The 26677-nt window shown below is 40.6% G+C and overlaps 1 protein-coding gene across 15 annotated transcripts in view; it reads left to right on the plus strand.

Moving 5' to 3' along the window:
* The window catches only part of LOC129174185 (microtubule-associated protein 4), a 120675-nt gene that overhangs the window by 73028 nt on the left and 20970 nt on the right, over nucleotides 1-26677 (plus strand). For 13 of the 15 annotated variants that reach the window (XM_054765881.1, XM_054765880.1, XM_054765886.1 and 10 more), the window contains 4 exons: nucleotides 17497-18434; nucleotides 21384-21641; nucleotides 23419-23605; nucleotides 23853-23915. In XM_054765881.1, coding sequence (XP_054621856.1) covers nucleotides 17497-18434; nucleotides 21384-21641; nucleotides 23419-23605; nucleotides 23853-23915 — 1446 coding nt within the window. Of the gene's footprint in view, nucleotides 1-11984; nucleotides 13666-17496; nucleotides 18435-21383; nucleotides 21642-23418; nucleotides 23606-23852; nucleotides 23916-26677 lie in introns of those variants that run through there. The other 2 variants (XM_054765895.1, XM_054765891.1) reach the window with 2 other exon arrangements.

Consider the following 26677-nt stretch of genomic DNA (forward strand, 5'->3'; position numbering starts at 1 on the left):
CTCGCGGGCCACATTGGGTTAAAAAATGTGGCCCAGGGGCCGTCCATATGTGGGTGGACATCAAAGACCACGACATACTTACTCCCGGTGCAACAAAACAAAAGCACAACACATCCACAGCAAGTTAACGCATCGCATATATCAACTACTACGACTACGGGAGTGATGAACAACAGCTAAGCGGTAAACACAACACGTAACTTAAACTCTTATTTACAAGTGCCCGCAAGGCATGCTGGCAACAACAATATGAACTATGAACAACAACAACATTGGACATCAAGAGTATGTTAACTCCTCCTTGTTTACTTCCCTGACGACCTCAAGATATTTTGCTATGAAGCAAAAGATGCGACAAACACGGCAAAATGTTGGGCGAGAGACTACCACAAGATACCCAGCATGCCTTGCGGCATAGATATGGTGCAGTAGGTAGGTTACGCTGTGTGTCGACGCGTTGTGTTGTTTGGATCGCCTTTTTGTGCAAGCTACAGATCGCATCTGACTATTTTCGGTGCGACTTAAGCGTCCCGCATTAGCACTGCAAGTCATGTTGCCGGATACAGCTTCGATGTTTAAAAAAAAAGGTGGTTTAAGAAAGGAATTTGGAAACGATTAAGACACTTGGCGGGCCCGATGTGGCCCGCGAACAAACATTTGACAAATGACAAAATCGAACACTCGCGTCAAACTCAGTTTACCATGTTGCCGTGCTCTTGCTGTGGACCGTTGTGACCTTAAACAGTGGAATATACTGTATGCACTTAAAGTAGTGTAAAATTGTGCAGTTTTTAGCACATTCCTTGCGTTCTGGATTGCTGGATTTTGGTTCTCATAAAGTGTCTTAAATTTGCCGTTTATTGAAAGCAAATGCATAAACTTCAGTCACGCTTTTAAATGTTTTTTTGATCTGTTGAGGACGCTACTACATAACACAACGTAGTTAAAGTACCTGTGCAGCCTGAGCACAACTAGCTAGTAGTGTGCTGTGTGTTATAGCGGAGCATAGCAGCGGACAAAACTTAACGAAAGCCCAAAGTCGTTTGTTCTTTTTTTGCCAGTACGGATGTGAAATGGATCTTCATTATGGTCTTATATTTGACTAGTTGAACCCTTATTTCCTACTTAGGTATTCTTTTATTTGTATTATTGAAGTATTTAAATTGATAGTCTGTAAGAAGAAAAGGGTATTGTTTACAAGTACTGGTTCGGGCATCGTCAAGTACCGGTATCAGATACTATCTGAGTGATACTCAACCCTATATGTGGTACATCCCCCATCATTTCACTTTAAGCACAAATGGTTCTTATGGGCTAATACACAAGTAGGCAGAATAAAGCAATATATTAATGAGTTTGCCTTTTCTTTGGACCAGAAGTGTTTTATTGTCGTGTCTATCTTAATGATTTCTAAAGATGCAAGGTCATTTCCTTGTCTTTCCTTTGAACACTCCTTGCCCCCGCCTCCCAATGGGGACTATAATAAGCACTAAATCGGGCCTCACCAGTCAAAACGCACCGCTGAACATGGCTGTTAAGCTTCTTAGAGAATAAGAAGCCTTGTTTGGGCCTAGGATACACCGCTAAAGGGTTTTGGGTTGCATACAGTATGTAAGGGAGCGACAATATTTACCAAATCGGGATTTCTTATGAGTATTTACATGTAGAATTGTGTCTTTCTGTTGTGTGTCAATGTGTGCATTTGTGTACCACAGCTGGTTCTGTCCTCTAAGTAATTGCCAGTGTCTCTGGGTGGGTCTTTGTCACTAACAGAGCTATTTATGCCTTACACGACATGGAGAGAGCAATGCATGGACTCAGTGAGGAAGCAGTAAAGACTGCAGACCAAAGAAACAACGCGTCAGTTTCCTAAATTCAGATGAGGGGCTACAAGCAGTGTTGTAGTGAAAAGAAACAAGGAATGGTTCAATTCTGGTGATTAGCTTGTGAACCCATCAAATATAGCACACATCCACACAGACAGAGCAGAGTCGCCAAGATACTCGAATATGAATTTTCATTCAGCTATTTATAACTCATTCGTGATGACTGGAAATAAATTTAGAACAGAAGATTGGGCCTCACCGGCAGCATCTCATTCACCATCCCAGTTGATATCCATGCATCCATTACGTTCTATTTTAATGATTTTAATATTCAGGGTTTGTTGTGATTCAGCTTAATGTAGCAATCCAAATATCGGTGCACATTACGACTACGCAAAAACTCAAAGCTATTTTATTTTTCGCTGGACTGTCGTCGGCACGACAGGCTACACATCCATGCCGATCCCTCAGGGAGCCTCGCCTGCCAGGGCGTGTTGGCCCCACCGCCCCGGTTCTGTCCACTGACAGCCGATGCTGCCAGCAAGGCATGCTGGCATCATCCATTAGCTCGAGGGTGGAGTGATCGCAATAACGACACTTGAGTAAGCAAGCGTGCCATGTTTTTGACTGGATTCATTATTTTTAGTCTTTTTATTCATTTCTAGAAAGAACGTCCCCCGGCAACTCTCCTTCCGGGATTAGAAAGCGTCAGAAAGACCATTGGAAGTTTCTTTTAAAGCAGAACAAGACAATAAGGACTCCAATAATAATAATAATAACAATAATAAACAGTATGATGTCTTTAAAATGCAAGCACATGGTCCTAAACATGGTCTGTTTGCGTGGAAAAAATTCTCAGCAAGAATATTCAAATTTTTTGCAGCCCTGATACACGGTCAGATGCTGCAATATGTAGAATTAAGAAACTATTTTACTGTCCTTGTTAAGTACCACAAGCCTTTTTAAATTGGCTTTCGGTTGATTAACCTGATCCAGGGTTCCTACTGTATGTGTGCACACAATTCAAACCAGGGTCTCTGTCCGTGGTGCTGAAACAAGGGAATTAAATCATCACAGCCTTGCTATACAGCACTGGTGGGCAACTCCATTCCTTTGACAGACTCGAGTTCTTATGAGTTACTCGCTGAAGTGCGCCCGAGCCGAGTTAATGGGGAGAAGTAACCGTCCTTGAACATTTTTTACTGCGCACATTTCTACTGTACAGGATGACATTGCTTATTTTAGAGTACATCTCTTAATTATCAGTTGTATTTATTTATTTCCCCCATCGTGTTTGCCCCCTTCCAGATTTCTTATTTTTGTGCGTGTTTGTCGCACTTAAATGTTTCAGATCATCAAATAAATTTAAATATCAGTCAATGACAACACAACTGAACACAAAATGCAGTTTTTAAATGAAACTTTTTATTATTAAGGGAGAAAAAAAATCCAAACCTAATAACGGGCTGGGCCACCCTTAGCAGCAACAACTGCAATCAAGCGTTTGTGATAACTTGCAATGAGTCTCTTACAGCGCTGGGGAGGAATTTTGGCCCGCTCATCTTTGCAGAATTGTTGTCATTCAGCCACATTGGAGGGTTTTCCAGCATGAAGCACCTTTTTAAGGTCATGTCACAGCATCTCAATAGGATTCAGGTCAGGACTTTGACTAGGCCACTCCAAAGTCTTCATTTTGTTTTTCTTCAGCCATTCAGAGGTGGACTTGCTGGTGTGTTTTGGATCATTGTCCTGCTGCAGAACCCAAGTTGCTTTCAGCTTGAGGTCACCAACAGATGGCCGGACATTCTCCTTCAGGATTTTTTGGTAGACAGCAGAACTCATGGTTCCATTTATCACAGCAAGTCTTCCAGGTCCTGAAGCAGTAAAACAGCCCCAGACCATCACACTACCACCACCGTATTTTACTGTTGGTATGATGTTCTTTTTCTGAAACGTGGCGTTACTTTTATACCAGATGTAATGGGACACACACCTTCAGTTCAGCTTTTGTTTCGTCAGACCATAGAGTATTTTCCAAAAGGTCTTGAGGTCATCAAGATGTTTTTTGGCAAAACTTTTTGTTCAGCAGTGGTTCTCACCTTGGAACTCTGCCATGCAGTCCGTTTTTGCCCAGTGTCTTTCTTATGGTGGAGTCAGTGAACACTGACCTTAACTGAGGCAAGTGAGTCCTGCAGTTCTTTGGATGTTGTTGTGGGGTCTTTTGCGACCTCTTGGATGAGTCGTTGCAGCGCTCTAGGGGTAATTTTAGTTGGCCGGCCACTCCTGGGAAGGTTCAGCACTGTTCCATGTTTTCGCCATTTGTGGATAATGGCTCTCACTGTGGTTGGCTGGAGTCCCAAAGCTTTAGAAATGTCTTTATAACCTTTTCCAGGCTGATAAATCTTAATTAATCAAATTAATCAATTAAGTATTAATTTTGTCATTAAATATACAATCTCGAGGGCTCCTAAACAGGTTTTCTGTGCTTTAACTCTGAAAATATTCCATTTATAAATAAGAAATTCTACTACATGGAAATTCACCTATTACAGCTGGGTTATGAGGAACCAATTCACTGCGACAAACCAAGGATTACTGTACCATATAATAACAGCATGGCCACTGTAGACTGCATGTTGGGCTGACTTAATGAAGAAGAAAACTTCTGAACTTTTTGTGGACTCTGTAACATCTGTACTGACGTGACTGCAGCGAGGATGTTTAACCAGACATGTCTGAGGAAGACAATCCGAAATCGAAAGATAAAGATATTAATGGGGCAAAGGCAAAAAAAAAAAGGAAAATGATGCTGTGGATTTATTCCGTTTCTGAACAGATTTCCTCGTTATGCCTTAGCAGCTAAAGGTTCAGCATACATACCGATTTGCCATTTTGTAGTTTGCCTTGTTAACTTGATTTCCTGACGGACCGGAAAGCACAACTTAAAGCATCATGAAATTCAGAGATTGCTGGGTCTACCGAACGAGCTGTCAAACTCATTTCAGTTCAGGGCCCACATGCAGTCTAATTAGATGTCAAGCCGATGAATAACAATATGTCCATGCTTCCCTTTGTTTTGGTGCAAAGAAGTACATTAGCTTAAGATTCGGCGTAACCCTCTAAAGTCGATAACCCGTCTGCGTCGACCAATTCGTCGAGTCCTGGTCCAAAAGTGTCCGCTTAAGCTGACATCAGTTGTTCGTTTCGGTTATCTTGACAACCGCTTATGTCGTCCTGAGTCAGGCAGTCCAAGCCATGTCAACTTAAACATGTCCCACTGAAGCATTTGATTAAAAATGCACAGTTAGTGTCTTGTATGCATTTCAAACTCATCCAGTGGGTTATACTGAACCCCCAGGCGTACCGGTTTTGGCCCGCGGGCTGTAAGTCTGACACCCCTTGTCTAGATCAAGTATTTCACGAGGGCAAACTGTTGTTCTCAAATTGCGTTTAATAGACAAAGACAAGGACTGCCTCTGGTGGACGAGCAAGGGGCGGGGATTGTTATCATGAAGACATACTGTATTATCATTACCGTTGCTGGAGAAACAAGACATTTTTAACTCTGCACTGGCAACACAGCTGGTGCTCAAACAATTTCGCCACATGCGCGTGGTACCATAAAATGCTTCTTTTGGTTCATGTTTTCTTCTTTACCAACACATCTACTGACAAGAATGTATCGTTGCCTCACGTCAAGAAGCTGATCTTTTTCAGAAAATGTTTTTTTTTTTTTCCATCTTTTAGTTTGCTCCATAAAGTAAAATAGCTCATACTGATGAAAAGTAAGGTAGACTGTCTCAAAGCAGCAGTGGTCGTATTTGCTTTGAATTTGTGGCGTTTGCGCAAACAACACCAGCCCTTCTCCATTTCACATTTTAATTACGTACAGCAAATAAACACAGCAGACATCGGTGCATCTCTACCGGGATGTGAGATGTATGAAGGTGCCCTTACTTTTGGCCTACTTGTGTCAAAACATGGCTAAAAAAAAACCCAAACAAGCCCCTTTTCCGCCAACATTTCCAGACGCAAGAGCTTATTTATTTACAGGTAGATGACTGAACGTTTGACACAATTGGGTGTTCCAACAGTGCAATGATCGCAACCACACATCCGTACTAACATTCAGGAGTGGCCTTCCCAAAGACCCAACCCCAACTGTAGCGTTTGGCAGTTTAGGCTTGTAGAACGAGTGGAATTTATGGAATATTGTGTTGCAACAGATTGGCCATGGAATAGGCATCAGACAGTTCAAGAGGGGACAGACAGATCGAGAAATACCATTCAGAACGTGAGGGATATAGTTTTGAATAGCTATGGAACTTAAAATCTGGGTCCGTGCCAGGCTGTGTGAGCTGCGCTTTAGTGCTTGTTAATGTAACCCAGTGTTTTAGGTCGGCTGTTGACTCCGTGCAAGTTGTGTGTGACATAGGGAGAACAGCCACGGCTTCAAGAGGCACTCGATAGCTACAGTATCTCACTTAGCCATAGTCAAAACACATTCACATCACACTTCCAGCCTTCAAAAATACAAGCGGTGCACATCCTGTCTAATGGTGCTAATAAAATAAGGGTGTCATAAAAATAGCTTGCATTAATAAAGCAATTAAAGTTGCATCTGCGATTTCATTTAAAAGCTCTTGACATTCCGATTACAAGGTTAAATACTCTTGAGAAATTAAAGTTTATTGCTTTTGAAATGATGTACTCACATTATCACGCCATATTATTAATTCAAAAAATGGTCGCAAAAAATACTGTTAATAATATCGATTATCGACAATGATTTGCAAGACAATTATCGGCCAGCAAATTTTTTTTTATCGTGACAGGCCTAGTGGTCAAATATAGGACAATATACGACTGTGTATCATTCCTTCAAGAATTTAAAATGAGAAAAAAAAATATTTAAACAGAAACTAGCCATTGCTTGCACAATTACTTGTGACTTTGGCCAGAGACATCAGAAGAATGAGCAATAACAAAGCGTTTTTGAACCTACAGTAGTTTGTTAACATGTGCATATTTGTATATTTCGATTCTTCTGTCTTTGTATGATCATTTAAGCTTTATGCTACAGAGCTGCTGCGATAATTTTGTTGTATAACTTGACTATAATGCTATTAAAGTTTCTATACGTGCACAAATCTTTCTTCCGGTGGCTAACAAGCTAAAAAAAAAAACTTAAATGACTACAATTTGTTATTTGCTGTGGTAGAATCCAGGTACTGTAAATACTGTCATGCTTTTATTTTGAACCTTACTTTGCACTGAACAGGAAGTCACTGTGTAATGCTGTGTAACTAAACAGTAGTTATGGTGTTGTTGTTCACGCTGCTTAGCAATAATGATGTTAACAATACCGCGCCACATAAACATACACAAACCCATTTTTCAAAGAAATGACCACTTTGGCTCTCAAATTTTATGTCGACCTCAACTGAAGCTGCACTTTTTTAATACTAAAAAGAACAAGGTGGACCAGCTCTTGATAAGTCGGTTGACATAGACCGGTTTTCGACATTCCGGCATATGATCAAAGGAATGTTTAAATCATTTAGATTCAGTTTCTTTGTACAGCTGCTAAAAATTCAAACATAATCTGTTCAGCCGTCAGACTAGTGTCCCTGCTGATGGTGCGTGTATCGAAGTCTATGATTCCCCAGTCAGCTCTGGAATTTTCCAGACAATACCTCAAACATCCCCACCAAACATGCGGCTGGAACAGGCACGCCGATAAGGAGTCGGTCACCATGGCAACAGGAGGCTGTTGTTTTGGCAACTAATGGGAAAAGGGTCCACTGTGGAAACAAAGGATGTGCAGCGAAGAAGGGGGGTGTTGTGACTGGGCTGTGAAGAAAATGAGATGATGCAGCTATAAATAGACATCGCTAAAGACTCTCGCTCCATCGTCCGTGTGTCTGTCAACCCTGCCGAGGGAGCTCTCGTTTTCTTCCACACCTGTGATCTTTGCGCCATTAAATCCGTGCCTTTCAAAGGCGTGTCATGGCAAAGATATTTAATAGACAGTAGTTCCAAAGCATCCTCTATCCTTATGCCGTAACAACCTGCTTTAAAACAATTACATTGTTCCCATTAAGGGACAAAAGTGTCCTGTTTGAAAACACCCTAAAAATGTATTTTAAACAATTATTTTAACCCTTACCCATTACTTTTTTTTCAATATTGTCAATATTTTAAATTTAAAGTGCATACTAATGGGAAGTGTATGATATATTAAAATACCATAAAAATATATTTTTTTTAATTATTTTTATTTATTAAAAATAATTTAAAAATTATATTTAATTTAATTATATTTATTTACAATTATTTTAACCCTTTGTTACTTCTTTTTCAATATTTTCAATATTCTAAATTTAACGTGGATACTAATGGGAAGTGTATGATATATAAAAATACTGTAAAAATATATATTTTTTATTATTTTTATTTATAAAAAATAATTTAAAAATTATATTTAATTTAATTATATTTATTTACAATTATTACTTTTTTTCAATATTTTCTATATTCTAAATTTAAAGTGGATATTAATGGGAAGTGTATGATATATTAAAATACCATAAAAATATATTTTTTTATTATTTTTATTTATTAAAAATAATAAAAAAAAATATATTTAATTTAATTATATTTATTTACAATTATTTTAACCCTTTATTACTTTTTTTCAATATTTTCAATATTCTAAATTTAAAGTGGATACTAATGGGAAGTGTATGATATATTAAAATACCATAAAAATATATTTTTTATTATTTGTATTTATTAAAAAATAATGTAAAAAATTATATTTAATTTAATTATATTTATTTACAATTATTTTAACCCTTTATTACTTTTTTCAATATTTTCAATATTCTAAATTTACAGTGGATACTAATGGGAAGTGTATGATATATTAAAATACTGTAAAAATATATATTTTTAATTATTTTTATTTATTAAAAATAATTTTAAAATTATATTTAATTTAATTATATTTATTTACAATTATTTTAACCCTTTATTACTTCTTTTTTCAATATTTTCAATATTCTAAATTTAAAGTGGATACTAATGGGAAGTGTATGATATATTAAAATACCATAAAAATATATTTTTTATTATTTTTATTTATTAAAAATAATTTTAAAAATTATATTTAATTTAATTATATTTATTTACAATTATTTTAACCTTTTATTACTTTTTTTCAATATTTTCAATATTCTAAATTTAAAGTGGATACTAATGGGAAGTGTATGATATATTAAAATACCATAAAAATATATTTTTTATTATTTGTATTTATTAAAAATAATTTTAAAAATTATATTTAATTTAATTATATTTATTTACAATTATTTTAACCCTTTATTACTTTTTTTCAATATTGTCAATATTCTAAATTTAAAGTGGATACTAATGGGAAGTGTATGATATATTAAAATAGCGTAAAAATATATTTTAAAATTATTTTTACCCTTTATATGCTAGTGTTTGCGTTGCCATTTTTTTCATTAAAAAATAATTTTAATAATAATAAACAATAAAAAAATATATAAATATTATATAATTATATAAATATAAAAAATATAAAAATAAATATAATAAAAAATAATAATAATAAAAATAATAATAAATAACATGTTCAATATAAATGCAAAGTGGATTTTCTTATTGTTTCTTATTCTTATTAATATAGTGGTTATTACTGTCTCGCATATGTAACATTTAGATTTATGTTTTTTTTTTTGCATATTAAATAATATGTCAATTGTTTTTATTATTTGTTAAATGACAGTGTCCGCTTTTCACCATTTAAAAACTCACAGGCGGTTTGAAGTCTGCACTTTTTCGACATGAGTTCGCGTCATCATGGTGCATTTTCCTCGTCCGCAAGGCCAAAGACTCTTAAGAGTTAAAGGCACACGGCATCCATTGCGTATTATTATCTGGCTTTCACAGGCCACATAAAAGCACCTTTGCCAAATATTACAGCAAAAAGTCTAAGCCCAGGTACAGTATGTAATCAAAAAATAAATCGTGAAGGAGGCTTATAAAGCATTAATTCATTTTCTCCAGTGATTTGCAACTCGGTTGTTGTGTTTGTTTGTATGCCCTCCCGGTGGCCTACGCGGACTGTTAGGCACAACATTTGGTGGATTATATAAGAATTGCAGTGTTTGCGTCTTTGCGCAGCCGGTCAGACGGGGTGAACCCATGGGCTTGGTTGCCTTACCGCTCGTGTTTGTCTTGGCACCATAGAACTTAAATGTCGGCACGCAACCAGAGGGACAATAAATCGGGCAGAATACGTGACACGCAGATGCAGTGACAGTTCACCAGCTGAGGATCCGTCTAGTCTCAGCTGCCGATGTGTCCGTCTTTGCAGGCCTGATGAACAAAAGGGACTTTTAACCTGATTGATCGACAGATTTCTTTCCAATATATTCTATGTAGTTGCCGTATTTCTTCATCACATTCTGGTTATACTTAATATATTAAACATTACGTAGTTTTCCGTTGCAGTTAAACCCCTTAAAACGTGATGTGCTGCAACGTTAATTACTGTAACTGTCTTGGACGCGACATATCTTCAACAGTATGCAGATTAATTCTATAAAGAAAACAAACAATAATAATGGATTCCATTTTATAGCGTTTTGTGAAGTGAATGAAGTGAACCCATTATTAATTCACTCCTCAGTCACACACTGGTATTCTACGTCTGTAGCCACAGCTGCCCTGGGGTAGACCGAGCACCAAAAAATATTCATTGGCATTCATACACCAGTGGAGGCAAGGTGGCTGAAGCGTCTTGCCCAGGGACACGACGACAGTGACTGGGCGGAGGAAGCGAGGATCAAGCCACCGACCTTCTGGTTTCTGGACGACCTGCTCTACCTCCAGAGCCACTGCCGCAATACAGTGGAATCAGTTTAAGCAAGCAACTCATCGAGTCCTGATACCATGGTGGTGTTCTCACACGGACATGCATGGTTGACCGCTTTTGTCAAATTAAATTCTGACACCCAAAGGGGTCATTTCGACAAAAAAATCAGTTCGTTTGTCAACATGTTGCCTGTTTTTGCAAAGGCTACGTCAAAACGTCGGTATCGGACGTTCTTCTTTTGCGGTAGACTTCTCAGCCATTCTGTGACGAACAAAATGCACCCATTTAACTTTTATTTACTGCACAAATGGAGGAAAACACTGTCAGCAATTTGCTGTAGGTTCAAAAATCCCTTACTATTGCCGATTCTCCTGATGTCTCTCATTCAAAAGTCGCAGGTAAATGAGCAAGCAATGACTATTTTCGGTTATGCCGACATGACTCGGCCAATACGATGGATGTTGACTTTTAAACAGGTTTCACCGTTTTTTTATTCATGGGCTCGACACACAAAAAGCCCAACAGGTTGTTTCATAGGAATAAAGAAATGGATGTGTATGACGACAACACTTCCTGTCTTTGAATGAATTATTTAGCAGAGCAATTGCTTAGACACATACAGCTTGTGTGTTTTGAATACCCCGTATTTGTTTAGCTAATTATGTCTGTATGAACATGGTAGTAGTATATCAGAGCTAATGGAGTGTGATTCTCCGCAATGTGAGCAGATTCACTGTGACAGATAGCAAGGTCTCTTTACCAGAGGCTTCCTCTCCATCCCCCACAACTCAGTTTCTCATCTGTCGCTGTTCTTGTCCCACCATCTTGTAATGAGCACGCAGACAGAAGTGTAGGGAGATGCACATCGCCCTGCACGAAGAGCTACGCTATTCGGTAGGCCATCCTGGCATGACAGATGGACGCATGCAAACACCGTTCACGAGCCTTTCGTGCCCTTTTGACTTGGAAGATTTTCATATAGAAGATGGGAGGGCAGAGGTATGACTGTCTTAAAGTCGCCCTTCAAAGGGCCTTCGACTGTCCTTGCTCTGGACTCCTAAAGGAACATTCAAGGGTACAGCTGTGCGTGTGTGTGTGTGTGTGTGTGTGTGTTCCAGGGTGGGGGTTTGCTGTTCACCACAAACAGACGTGAAGGGAAAGTGAAAAATAAAGAGGGAGGGGGCTTACTCACCCCACCGTGATGGGCGGGATTTGGGGGTTGGAAGTAACCAGTTGGCAGCCACAACTGGGTCACATGACGAGCACAACAATCAGTGTGTGAAGCAGTGAGAGGGAGAGCGAGCGAGCAAGGGAGAGAAGCGCACATTCCGTCCAGCATCAGTTTGTATTTGAGACCCGCGGCACAGCAAGAGCACACCTGAGGGGGAATAACGGCATAAGACGGATCAAAACAGCAAGAGAGGAATAGGGAAGTTCAATCTTGAAACTCCTGAAAGCCAACACAAGCCGAAGACAGGGGAGACGGCATGTCATCTCTCTCAGATCAGAAGCCTGGCTCTCCTTTCCCGGAGTACAGCGAGCTGTGTAAGGTGGCTTCCCTGTCGCCATCAGGACCGGCTCAGAGTTGGGATTGGCAGCATCACTCAGCCATGGACATGGGCAGCGCAAGTGGCACGGGAGTAAGTAGTGGACCCTTGGCACCTACTGGCCTCAGTGCCGAAGACAAGCTGCGCTTGTTTGAGCAGACGGGAAGGGTTAATATGGACGTTGAAATGAAGATACCAGGCGGGGTTGTCACCATGCCTGGAAGCACTTCCCTGGGGAACGCCTCACTAGGCAGCGCGGGAGAGAGCCCAGAGAGCCCCCGGTCCTTCTCCCCTTTCCCTTCCCCAGCTTCACCTGGAAGCCTACCCTCTACCCCTGCATTGCAATATGGCGTCACCAGTAGGGTCTCTCTGTCACCAGCTCCTCAATCCCCAGCTGTCCACATGGAGATATCGATGCCCACCAACACCATGCCTTCACACTCAATGGGCGTCCCCTCAATTGAGGCCTCTACCCTAGGTGGGTACTCTTCACCTGAATCATGGAACAGCTCCAGCGTTGCAGAAATCAGCCCAAAGGTTGCCATGCCCCAGGTGCCTCCCAGCTTCTGCACAATAGGAGTTATCAATGATGACTACTTAAAGAGAAGCAATGAGGATGCGGTAGAAGCCAGCTTGACCTTTGGGCAGCAGCAGTTACCTGTGGGCTCTTCAGGGGAAAGCGACGATGAAGAAACGGAAGGGGGCGAGGAGGAATTAGAGCCTTGTTTCATGGGTAGAGCCCAACAGCAGAGGAAGGTGATGCGGCGTGCAATGTCAGACTGCTCCCACCTGTCAGTACCCACCAGTCTAGAGCTGCCTGATAAATACCCTGGTGGAGAAGGGTCAGGCTTGGACCAGCTAGTATCACCAGTGACTGGGTCGCGCCGGTCCCAGCATTACATGCAACGCTCGTTGACAGTTGCAGAAGATCAGCACCCTGCTCCGGCACCGACACTCTCAGCAGCCGGCACCACGCATATTGACCTGAGACAAACACCCCCAGAACCTTGCCTGGGTCTGTCCCCATTCTTTCCACAAAAGGACTGCAATGCTACTTCAAGTATCTCCCCATTAGCCTCCATTGAAGGCTTTGGGATGGAAAAGGAACAAGGCAACATAGTGCTTCCAGTACCCCCCAGCCCCAAAAGTTTTAGTTCTTCTCAGTCATTTGGCCCAGACCCCAAGGGTGATGGTTTTGGTAACGTCCAGCTAGCTACAAAAAAAGAGTCGGGTGATATTAAAGTGGATACGATACTGAATTTTGGTGCAAATGTGGACTTTGAAGTGGGCAGCAAATCAGCTGCAGGACCCCACGTTGATGGTGATGTATTAAATTCCTTCAACAAGCTCGGCCTGAACTCGACAAACCCCTTCATCTCACTTGATGGTACGTGGATGTTCAATTTGTCGTTAAAATGCACACTCATCACAATCCAGAGCTCACTTGGAAATACTAAACGGAGGTAGGAAGTGTTAAGCAAATATGCGGTAAATACTTTGTAGGTCTTGCATTGATGGATGCTTTGTGTTAAACAGCTGATGTTGACGCTCCGGAATAATTGAAGGTGTGGTAAGGTAACAACTGTGCGCACAAAGAGACCTAAATTGTACTAGACGGGCAAGTGTCCACTGGTTGCAAAGAATGTGGTGAAAGAAAGAGACCAACTGCAGCCTTGCAAGATGTCACTGTGTGAGCAAAGTCATTTACCTGAGTTAAATACATCTCAGGCATCGTTTGGGTCCAAAGTTGCTTGTGCTTGTACCTTAGCATTCCTGCGTGATCACTTTTTCGACAAGGTTAGTCAGTGTAGGTCAGGTCAGTCGATCCTTTCTAAGTATTATGTTTGCCAACATTCTTTTATTACATTGCTTTTTAGAGTGTTTTTTTATTTTTGTTTCCTTACAAAAGATAGACAGATACGACTCAAGGGGGGCCCCTGTCGTGCCACATGAAGACCACAGCCGAGTTGAAACTTGTTAACCATTCTACACACGTGTTCCACTTTCTTTGTCTTCATCTCTGTGTGTCTTTTTCTATTTGCTCACATAGAGCAGAGTGTAAGGGTTGAGACTGGCTAGTGAGTACTGAGGGGTCACCAACCTCTGGCAGTAAAAACGTACACTGAAGCATCGACGTTGGCCCAAATGAGCTTACCAGCTCCCCTGCTGGTGGATGGTAGTAATTACAATCATTTTCAGCTTTGTTTTTTAGGAATTTTTTTTAATTGGGAATGAATCTGGGATCACCAGTTGACCATGTCTCGTGTGGACATATAAGATACATATTTTTTTTGTTTAATTAATAATTCAATCCCAGCTATTTTTCAAAAGACAACCCCTTCAGTAGCGGCCATAAACCATCTATTCATTTTGTTCATTCATTCATTATGCCGCTTAATCCCCACTCAGTATTCCGGAGCCTAACCGAGCTGACTTTGGACGGGAGGCAGGGTACACCCTGGACTGGTTGCCAGCCAATCACAGCGCACATATAGACAAACAACCTTTCACACTCACATTCATAGCTATGGATCATTATTGTAGCATGACATTACGCTTAGAAACAGTTCTCTACAAGAAGGGCATACACGTGTTTTGTGAAGCGTTGCTCATTTTGTTTACTTGCAGAATAGTTTCGGAGCAAAAATGGGGCAAAGCGTGCGTGTGTGGACTATATTTGGTCACCCCGACATGAGGTCATCATGACCTGAGGTCTGATGATGCAGATGTTTCATTCAGTGAGTCAACATAACAGATTTGTTTATGCCGTGCTGCATCGTTGAATATATTACGGCAGATTCATCCACCAAAGTTTGTAAATATCGTTGAGTTGCTAACTAAATTGTTTGCAATTCTAAATACATTCAATAAGTTCAGGGGGAAAAAAAAACACTGGTGGGCAATTATAAAAAATTGCAATCGCATGTGTTGTGCAATTAATCGTGTCGTTATGCATTCAAATAAATGTTTATTTGAAGGGCACAGACGCATTTCACCGTTTTCAATTTCAAGTTCAGTCCCGAAAATGTCTTGTGACGCATCGATTAGTTGCAGCTGCAAGAACACTTCCCTTCTCTCTTTAATTACCATCGTTCGTACGCTACAAAAGAAGCTAACAAGCTAAATAGTCGACGAGAGTTGTGGTGGCTCACAGAGTCGATGGTCACTTCACGCGCTCAACCCTGACAAAGAGCTATAGAACGGGGGTGTCCGAAATGTGGCTAAGCACCATTTGCGGCCTGTGGCTTGTTGGTTATTGGCCGCGGCACATTGTAAAAATTGTATTAAACCACAAAAACTGGGAAAATGGAGCAAAAGGCATCATGCGTCAAGAGATTAAAATGTTGAAATGAAAACTCATTCCATATCAAAGACGTACTGTATTTATACATTTTTATAATCCCAAACACCCGTGCCAACAACGTATTTATACGTCTTTTACGTTTTTTTGTGGGCAAGAGGCAAAAAGAGGCGATGATGCAACTCTCCACGAACACATGACCACTTCAGAGCACTTTTAAGCCATAAGAACGGCCACTAGGTGGCAGAAGTTCATTTGATCCAAGCTCGGCAGGGATCATGTTAACAGACAAGTGCGCACACGCGTGCACACGCATGCACACATATAGTTCAGTTCCAAATGTGAAAACTGTAAATAGTTAATGATGTTATATTTGTAAATAAATTGTTATTTTAATGTGAAACAACAGATTTTTTATATGTTGTTTATGTTGGTATTGTTGCTTCGATATTTGAACTGTCACAAAAGCAAAAAATATCTGTGTCGAAGTGAAAGTTATGCTTGAAATGTATCTGTTCATAAAAAAAACTTGTTTTCTCCCTTTTCTAGTCATGAACTGATGTTTTCTGTGTTCTACTGCTGATTACTAAAGTACGGAAAAAGGTCAAAACAGACTTTTTTTCTGATGAAAGACGGGTGTCTAATCTTTCTTTTGGTAGGTTCCATGTTTATATAGCCATAGAAGACAATATTCTGTGTGCCTTGAAATATCAAAATTGTCTAAAATGGCCGGTACTGAAGGGTTTTTTTTTTTTAAATGGCTGGGATTGAATGAGTTAATAATGAACAATAGCACAAAAGTTTGTCTTTAAATATGTATCACGTTTTTTAGCCTTTTTACAAAAGTAAACATATGTAAATACAGTATATATACACAGTACATATCATGTTTTGTTGACTAGGCACATTGCTGCCCTCTTTGGTGAGGCTCAGTACTGCGTTTAGTCGTAACCAGTTTGTGTATGTGGACCCAGGGACAAATGGACATTGAAAATAATAATAATTTAAAAACTGTTTTAATAACCCAAGAAAGAATTGAATTGCCTAGCCCTAAAAAAAAAGATTTCTAAAAATGTACAGTCCATGCTAACATTTACCAGTAGTAATTTTGGTTTGTGGTAAAGGCATTGTAATTTTGGCCCAGGTGTTTGGTATATAATGAAATAGGTTTTTAAATGGAAGAAAATAAAGGATACACTTTCAACATGTGCGTTTGTCAATAAGGAATACGGTATTTTCCGGACTAAAAGTCGCACATTTTTTCATGGTTTGGGTGGTCCTGTGACTTACACTCCAGAGCGACTTTTATGTGGGGGGGTTTTTTCACTCTGACAGCCACAAGAGGGCACTCTAGGCTTGTGTGCGGAGTATCTGTTACTCCTACCGAAAAGGTACAATGTAAACATCAACTGAGAAAGATGGAACACAAATCATCATATTCTGCAGGTTACAAGCTGCAAGTAAACTAGCGATGTTATGTTGTTTAGGTTGTAGTTATCTGAATAACTGCTAATATGTTACATTAACATACCACCTATTCACGTTACGTTAGCAGACGCTTATTTAGCCTGTTGTTCTCCATTTTATTGTTGTGACTATAACTTGCCTTTCATGATGAAATGTCTGTTCTTGGTCTCTGATTTTATCAAATCAATTTCCCCCCCAAAATGCGATTTATAGTCCAGTGTGACTTATGTGTGATTGTAATTCTTCATTGTGCATTTTTGGCTGGTGCGAATTATACTGTATGAGTCGGGAAAATAGGGTAATTTTTGCAAAATAAGGGAAAATTAGGGAAAGTAAGGGAAATTCTGGTTTCTGGTTTGGAGTGGGAGCTGTTCAGTGTTCTGGATGTGTCCCGCAATTGCAATATAATATCATTAAACCGAAAATTGCTTTTTTTTTCTGTGAATTTAGACAACAAGGCCAAGTTGGACAAGAAGGAGGAGAAGCTGGAGGTGGGCCCTCCGGATAAAGCTGAGCAGAAGAGCGTGAAGGTTGAATTTGCAGTCAGTGAGGCGGCAGCTAAGGTGGAGAAAGACATAGACAAACAAAAAGAAACCGAACTGTGGCGTGAACCTGAAAAGGTTCACGAGAAGGAAAAAGACGCAGAAAAGTCGAAAGAGGGAAAACAGACTGGAAAAGCAGAAGAAGAGAAAGCCGCAGTAAAAGTTCAAGAGGTAAAAGAACCGGAAAAGATTCCTAATGAGAAAGAGACAGTTAAAGTTAAAGAAGAGAAGGAGTCAGAAAAGATGAAAGAGAAGCTACCAGAGAAGGTTGAAGAAAAGACAAAAGAGTCAGAGAAAGTAGAATTAGTCCAGCAGAAAGTGGAAAATAAAAGTAACAAAGCCGAGGAAACAGCAGACAAAATGGCAAAGACAGACAAGATTTCAGACCAGGAGGAAAAGGCAGTAAAAGTGGTGATGACAGACAAGGATGAAAACGCAAGTGCGGACAACAAAATCACAGAGAAGGCTGAAAAAACGATGGACAGCAAAGAGCAACACGTTGAACACAAGCCGCCGACACCTGTCAAGCTTGACGCCGCTCCTGACGGGGCGGAAAAGACGGCTGGCATGCCGGCTGATGCGGACAAAGCCGAGAAAGCGCGGGTCGAGGATGAACTGCAGAAACTCACTGAGAAGCCGGCGGAGGAGGGAAAGCAGATAAGCCATAAAGTGGAGAAGCAAGACAAAATACAGGGTGAAAAAAAGACTGTGGAGAAAAAGGATGACAAAAAGGAAAAGGCTTTGAAGGCAGAAGGAGGCGACAAGGCCAAAAAAGCAAAACCTGTCACCAACGGGAGCAGTGGAACACCAGGAAAAGACTTGGCAAGTGCAGACAAAAAGACGAAGGTAAGGTTTACTGTGTTGGGCAAATTACTTAAAAAAACGTTTCTTGTTATTTTCCCCAAAAAGTAATTGAATTCCGAACAGAATTACCGGAATTTCAGGTGCATAAGATGCACTGGTGTTTGAGGCGCACCCACTAAATTTAGGGAGAAAAACAGATTTGTACACATGCAAGCCGCACCGGACTATAAGCCGCACATGTCCACGTCATAAAATGGCCGTGGTAGCGCTTTATTTGACAGGAGCCAATAATGAGCTACAACAAAACTCACAAAAAGCTTGTCAACCCATTGGAAATTGCAGGAGGTCATTACTCAGTATAACAATCTGACTCTAAAATCATCACAAAGCAACTTAACACTCAAAAGGTACCTAAGAAATATATCAACAAGTACCAATACGAGTTTAAAATAAAAACAACTATTTTAACCGCTTCCCATCATACATTTCGTCCCGGCAAAGCTTTTCATTACACATGAAAAGGGAGCCTAGGAGCCTCCCTTTAGGCTCTCGGCTCCTCTGGGTCCCTCTGGTGGACATACACTGTAAATTACGCTAAAAAGCTAATATTTCATATTTAGCTTTCTAGTGTCGTGTGTTGTTGAGATGCTTAATGAGATGGCTGGGGGCGAAGCTTGTGACTCAGAGTTCTCTACCAAAACCCTTGGGGGTAGTGTTTTACTGAGGCATCTCAAATAACACCATGGTCAAAGGTGGTACTTAAAGTGGCCAGTGTGGTTGCTTTTATGATACAGTGCAGCCGTTAAGTAGGCAAACAGCTTCACTGGGAATGCTATTCATAATGCATGCTGCTTACAGCTTTTGCTCCCGCTTTTTATGATTACCGTACAGTGGAACGCCTAAGGTTGAACACAACTCATCCAGGATGCTGGTCCTACGCAGGAAATTATGGAAATAATGCGTTCCTGGGTCAAACTGTATTAACGTACTGTAGGCACCGCTTGAATAACACTTGAACATTCTTAATGGTCATTTAATGGTGAAAGTAAGGTAACCACTGTTAATTCAGTAGGCAATGACAATGGTGTGTTACGTAAGTCTAACTCCAGCAAGCCAACATGCCTCTGATTAAAGTCGCAAGCAAATGTTCAAAAATGACTGATTTCGGTTTCAGTTACAGTGGTGTGAAAAAAGTGTTTGTCCCCTTCATGTTTCAGATCATCAAACAAATTTAAATATTTGTCAATGGCAACACAACTGAACACAAAACGCAGTTTTTAAATCACACATTTTATTATTAAGGGAGAAAAAGTGATTGCCCCCTAAACTTACAACTGGTTGGGCCACCCTTAGCAGCAACAACTGCAATCAAGCGTTTGTGATAACTTGCAATGAGTCTCTTACAGCGCTGGGGAGGAATTTTGGCCCACTCATCTTTGCAGAATTGTTGTCATTCAGCCACATTGCAGGGTTTTCCAACATGAACCTCCTTTTTAAGGTCATGCCACAGCATCTCAATAGGATTCAGGTCAGGACTTTGACTAGGCCACTCCAAAGCCTTAATTAGTGGACTTACTGGTGTGTTTTGGATCATTGTCCTGCCGCAGAAATCAAGCTGGTTTCAGTTTGAGGTCACCAACAGATGGCCGGACATTCTCCTTTAGGGTTTTTTGGTAGACAGCAGAATTCATGGTTCCATTTATCACAGCAAGTCTTCCAGATCCTGAAGCATCAAAACAGCCACAGACCATCGCACTACCACCACCATATTTTACTTTTTGCATGATGTTCTTTTTTCTGATACTTTTACACCAGATGTAATGGGACACACACCTTCCAAAAAGTTCAACTTTTGTCTCGTCAGACCACAGAGTATTTTCCCAAAGGTCTTAGGGCTCCTCAAGATGTTTTCTAGCAAAATTGAGACGAGCCTTAATGTTCTTTTTGTTCGGCAGTGGTTTTCGTCTTGGAACTCTGCCATGCGGGATGTTTTTTCTTATGGCGGAGTCATGAACACTGACCTTTACTGAGGTAGTTCTTCGGATGTTGTTGTGGGGTCTTTTGTGCGCTCTTTTTGGTTGGCCGGCCACTCCTGGGAAGGTTCACCACTGTTCCGTATTTTTGCCATTTGCGGATAATGGCTCTTACTGTGGTTGGCTGGAGTCCCAAAGCTTTAGAAATGGCTTTCTAACCTTTTCCATACTGATGGATCTCAATTAATCAGTTAAGTTATGTTTTAACGAGGGGGGAATCACTTTTTCCAATGAGGACCATATAGGTTTGGATTTTTTTTGTCTCTCGTTATAATAAAAACTTTCATTTAAAAACTGCATTTTGTGTTCAGTTTGTTGTCATTGACTAGTATTTAAATTTGTTTCATGACAAACAAGCAAAAAAAATAAGAAATCAGGAAGGGGACAAACAATTTTCAGACCACCGTATGTCAACAACCGCTTACGTTGCTGTGAGTCAGCCGCTCCACGGAACATTGATATAAACCGTTTGACTGCGTTACACTAATTTTAGTCACTTACCGTATAACACAAAGCTAAGATGTGGATGTAGTTTAGATAGTTTAGCATATATTGACCTACACTGGATTGTTTTAGCATTTTTTTTATGCAGACAGTGTGTGAAGAAACATGGCTGTCTTCTTCTCTTACTCCTCGTTGAGGCTGAACCGAGGTCTACTTGTGCGATGTCGTGCACGACCGTGATTCAAACTCCCAAATTTTCCGCAACATTAGAGGCTTTAGTTACACAATCTCATGGATGCTCGGCTTTGGTGGTTCCACTGTACTGCGCGATATTTCACAAAATGTCACCAATGACCAAGAGCTCTTATTTTATCTTTATATGTTATATTTACATCCCATTTCTGGTTGGATTGCTGCTTCTGCTGTTATTATGCTTTTTGTCCTTATTTTATTCTTTCTTTTGCTTTTTTTTTTGCCCTCCATCCAACCTGTATGCGTCTCCCATGCGGGTCAGCCTGCTGCTGCTGGGGCAACCAAACCGAGCGGCGCCGCCAAAACACGGCAGGTCACAGCCGCTGCTGGTAGTGGTTCTGCTGCAGCACCTACTAAGCGCCCCACACCCTCATCAACCACTTCCATCTCAGATAAAAAAAACACAGCCAGCAAGGCCCCATCGACAGCCACCTCTGGCCCAAAGCGGCCTGCCTCCAGTACTGCCGCCCGCCTCTCGTCCTCAGCCACTACTACCACTACACGTGATGTCAAACCCAAGGTAAGCTGCTATGATGTGTGTCAAGGCTGCTGAAATTTGGACTCGTGTGGGTGAAGGACGTTAGCAAAACATGGCTTTTCGTAAGGGTTATGATGCGGGACCACCGGCGAATGGTGAAAAGCTACAAGTAATTGATACACGCATAAAAATGACCAAGTCAACGCCATTCCAAATGTACACACTTCAGTATTCACAGCCGTGCAAATTTACCGATTTTTGGAATTAAAAAAAAAAAAAAGTATTTTTATTATTTTCCCTCTAAATATAGACAGTTTTGTCCGGGTGGGTGAGGGTGAGCTGTGTGTCCAAAATAGACATTTTAATATAAATTACTCATGGGTGGTAACTCCTGTGAATAGCAGTAATCCCTCCTTTATCGCGGTTAATTGGTTCCAGAGTCGACAGTGATAAGTAAATTTCATAAAACTTATTTATAAACTGAATGTTTTCGTAATTAGAGCATAGAAAACTTGCATCTTCTAAATACGTTTTTTAACATTAGAGCTCTCTAGACATGAAATAACACCCCTATAGTCACCTTTACAGTCATATTACTCAATATAGTAGACCTAATAAGAGAAAATAAGACATAAATAAGACTCGTGCTCATGTGTGTTGCTGTGTTCCAGTGTCAGGGGAGCTGAGTGGGTGGACAGCAGGGGGTTCAGAGTTAAGATTTAGCTTGGCATGGGTTACAGTAGCAGTACAACAGTAGCTCGTGTTCGGGATTATTGTGGCTATTGCAAGATAATTCAAACCTGCAATAAAAGCCTGTTGTTCAGGCCATCAAGTCCAGTACTTGTGTGACTCACCGAACCTTACAGTAACATTACTGACACCTAGTGACCAGTGTAGAATACTACATATCATCATTGTATTTGAATGCGTCTTTTGAATGCCTTATTTTTATTTTAGTTCATTTGGTCATTTTTATGCATGAAATAAATACATAAGTGTGCTTAAATATGCATATTTTTATTAATACAAGGTCATATTCAACCATGAAACAGCAGGATTTATTATAATTAATATTTTTGGGGGAAAAAACGTGATAGATTGAAGCCCCAAAATTCAAAGCACAAAGTGGCGAGGGATTACTGGACCACACAATATTACAATTACTTCTTTTTATTATGCAATTTTTTCGAAAAATAAAATCAGTGATGCTAAATAAGTTAACACAAGCAGAAACTACTACTGGCTCTCATTCACAGCCTTTGGCTTTTTACCCCCAAAGCAAGAACGTGTGTCCAAGAACTTATTCCCTGAGTTTGTAAGCAATACATTAACATTGAATAATGAAAGTAAACACAGACTACAACTGAAAAATATCGATATTAACACATAGTGTCCATCTGATGCCGATACTACCCAATGCCATGCTGCACATTCTACCAACCCTCTGTCCCCCTCTTTTGGCGGCCTCCGTAACTACACCATGCGGTGACCGGAGGCTGATAAATAAGCTCTTCACTGCCGATGGGTCAGCTTGTATGAGACGACTCAGCTGTATGTGGAGCGTGGCATCTCATCCCGGGGATTGTTGATCACTGCTGATCCCATTCATGTCCCACAAAGACCGTTGACTCGGTCCTTCATGTTAAATGCATCGTCGACCCAAATTTCTTGCTGAAGTGCGTAATAAGTTGCATAACCGTCTATTTTTGTTCTGGAAAAAATAAATGTGTTAAGCGTCATGGACTGTGTTGTTACCATAATCTCCTTTAATATGTGATTCTGTGTAATCTGCCTCTCCGCGTCTGTTTTGTCCTATCAGACACCCACAGAGAAGCGCCCCACTGTGCCAAAGGCCAGCACCGCCACCTCGAGTCAAGCAGGCTCGTCTGCTGCCACCAAAAATGGAACGACCACAACATCAACCACGAGAACCACTACATCGACGCGCACAACAATGTCAGCTCGCGGCGCCGCCACCGCCGCCGCCGCTTCCAAAAAGCCGCTGGGTAAGGCAGATATGCTTCCACACGGGTCAGTTGCTCTAATGCGATGTGACGGCAGCGACATTGCATGACATGACAGGTTTCTAGAAAGCTGATTTGACGTATTTGACCCAACATGCTGTGATATATAAAAAATGTACACCAAAGACCGACGCCTCAGTTGTCAAAGTTATGTGTTGAACATGATGGAAAAGAAGACATTTGCATGGATAATTAAAACGCAGTTTCTTCATTTTAACTGTAATTTCAGCCTCTAAGACAGACAGCCAACCGGGTGGGGAGAAGAAGCCCAGCACTCTCAAGACTTCCACAGGTACGCCATCGTCTTTTATGTCCCCTGCGTGCATTAAAATACATAACAAATGTGTAAACATTGAGAATATACGCCGTAAATGCCGATAAAAAATGTACATTTTTGACACACGGCTCGCTCCTCTCCCTCCAAACCCTCCTGCTAGCTTAACGTTTACATTCTCTTCCGTTTTCGGGTCAACATTTGCAATAAAAGTGACTTTTGTAATGATTAGATTCGATTTAGCTCCTGAATCGTTGGCTTTTTGCTTCAGTTGCCATTGTTCACTTGTGACACAATCCAGGATTAATCCCGAAATACGCCTCACACACTTATTAAACGCATTTTAAAGTATGAAATGTACAGGTGATCACCACAAATGAATGATAAATGGCGTCTTACAGCAACTAAGGTGCGTTCAAGGACCGCTGGGCAAAGTAGTTAAATAAAAAACATCAGCACGGAGGCTTTTTTAACAGCGGTAGATGGATCCTGTACATTTTACCTGCACTATCACATATTTCGAAATTGTGACCCACTTAGGGTGAAAGATGTTTTTTTCTGTGGAAAAAAATGGCCTATTTTTGGACCAAAAATAGGACGAATCGTAAATGTGCACGGATATACTGTAATAGCAAATAAGCAAAATGAAATAGTTGTATTTGGTATACGTTCCTGCTTGCGTCAGTATTTCCAGCAAAACTCTGACTGTGAAGTTTCCCCCTCTTTCGCACTTTGCATATATTTCCATCCTCTGCACTTCTTTCCTACGATCTCTCAGGGCTTTTACTCCTCCTGCAGACAGATGAGTGTGCATTATGGCAATTGAGAAGCTGTCACCAGGAGTCCTAGCGTGCACGACACACACTGTCCCCTCCTGACAATGCCGGAAGGCTCAGAAAGTGGGGTGAAAGGAAGGATGGGGAAAGAGTTTGTTGCTCCAAGTTTAAAAGCCTTCACCACTGCAGGCAAGGGATTACTGTCCCGCTGACAGCAGTTCACAGCTCCTGCTGATACAGCCCGGGGCATGTATAATCTTCCCGGATTCTTACAGTGAGGCAAATAACTCTTTAACAACGTGGAGCCAAGGGTAGGATTTCCTCCATTAGACACATCTTAGCAAGAGCCGGAGACATGCACACGTTTCCCCTGGAGGGATTGTCAGCAGGACAGCAATCAGCAAAGAAATAGCTGGCATGTTACAGACGATATGCGGGTCAACAGATTAAAAATCGGTGCAAATGCTGCGCTGACTCCGTGCTCCATGGTCACAAATGCTAAAAGGAAGTATATTTGCGACATGTGCAATTTTCTTTTACCATCTCGTGCACCTGCTGACATGCTCTGTTTTTGTTAGTATGCAATAAATATACATAAATACAGTTTCATATACAGAATGGTTCAGCAGTAAGTCTGACATGCAATGTTTCCACTACCATTAAACATAATATATGTACTATAATAAGGAACGATTGCAGTACAGTCAGCGACCCTGCACACGCCTTACATTTACAGTTTCTCATCTGCTGTCTGTATCGCATGCAGAGGAGCGATCGCATTAATGGAATGACACATCCGGAATTTGACTTTGTAGGTTAATTTTGACTCTTTTCTTTTTTAATGATGAAAGTTTATGAAATGTAAATGTAATGTGGAGGAACGATTGCGACACAGTCAGCTAGCTACGTGCACATATTTGTATCGGTTCTATTATGAAGCTTCATGAAACATTAACTGTCACGTGGAGGAGCGATTGCAATATTCAGTGGTGTGAAAAAGTGTTTGCCCACTTCCCAATTTCTTATTTTTTTGCATGTTTGTCATGGTTCCATTTATCACAGTAAGTCTTCCAGGTAGTGATGCAGAAAAAGAGCCCCAGACCATCACACTACCACCACCGTATTTTACTGTTGGTATGATGTTCTTTTTCTGAAATGCGGCGTTACTTTTACACCACATGTTATGGGACACACACCTTCTAAAAAGTTCAACTTTTGTCCTATCAGACCACAGAGTATTTTCCCAAAGGTCTTGGGGATCATCAAGATATTTTTGTGGCAAAATTGAGATGAGCCTTAGTGGTCTTTTTGTTCAGCAGTGCTTTTCATCTTGGAACTCTGCCATGCAGTCCGTTTTTCAGTGTCTTTCTTATATTGGAGTCGTGAACAGTGACCTTAACACAAGTGAGGCCTGCAGTTCTTTGGATGTTGTTGTGGGGTCTTTTGTGACCTCTTGGATGAGTCATCGCTGCGCTCTTGGGGTCATTTTGGTTGGCCGGCCACTCCTGCGAAGGTTCACCACTCTTCCATGTTTTCGCCATTTGTGGATAATGGCTCTCACTGTGGTTGGCTGGAGTCCCAAAGCTTTAGAAATGGCTTTTCCAGACTGATAGATGTCAATTCATCTCAGTTAAGTTATATTTTAACAGGGGGCAATCGCTTTTTCACACAGGGCCATGTAAGTTAGTTTTTTTTCCCCCTTAATAATTAAAAGTTTCATTTAAAAACTGCATTTTGTGTTCAGTTGTGTTGTCATTGACTAATATTTAAATTTGTTTGATAATGTGATACATTTAAGTGCGACAAACATGAAAAAAATAAATAAATCAGGAAGGGGCAAACACCCCCAACACCTTTGTGGACTAATTTGGATGCTTTCTATTATGACAGTTTGTGAAATGTAGCTAATGTGGAGGAGCGATTGCAGTACAGTCAAATATACTGCATGTGGCTCCATGTGTGTTAGTATTGATGTATCGATAATTAGCCCATTATTGCTTCCAT

This window comes from Dunckerocampus dactyliophorus, chromosome 21 (assembly GCF_027744805.1).
Source record: "Dunckerocampus dactyliophorus isolate RoL2022-P2 chromosome 21, RoL_Ddac_1.1, whole genome shotgun sequence".
Lineage (NCBI taxonomy): Eukaryota > Metazoa > Chordata > Actinopteri > Syngnathiformes > Syngnathidae > Dunckerocampus > Dunckerocampus dactyliophorus.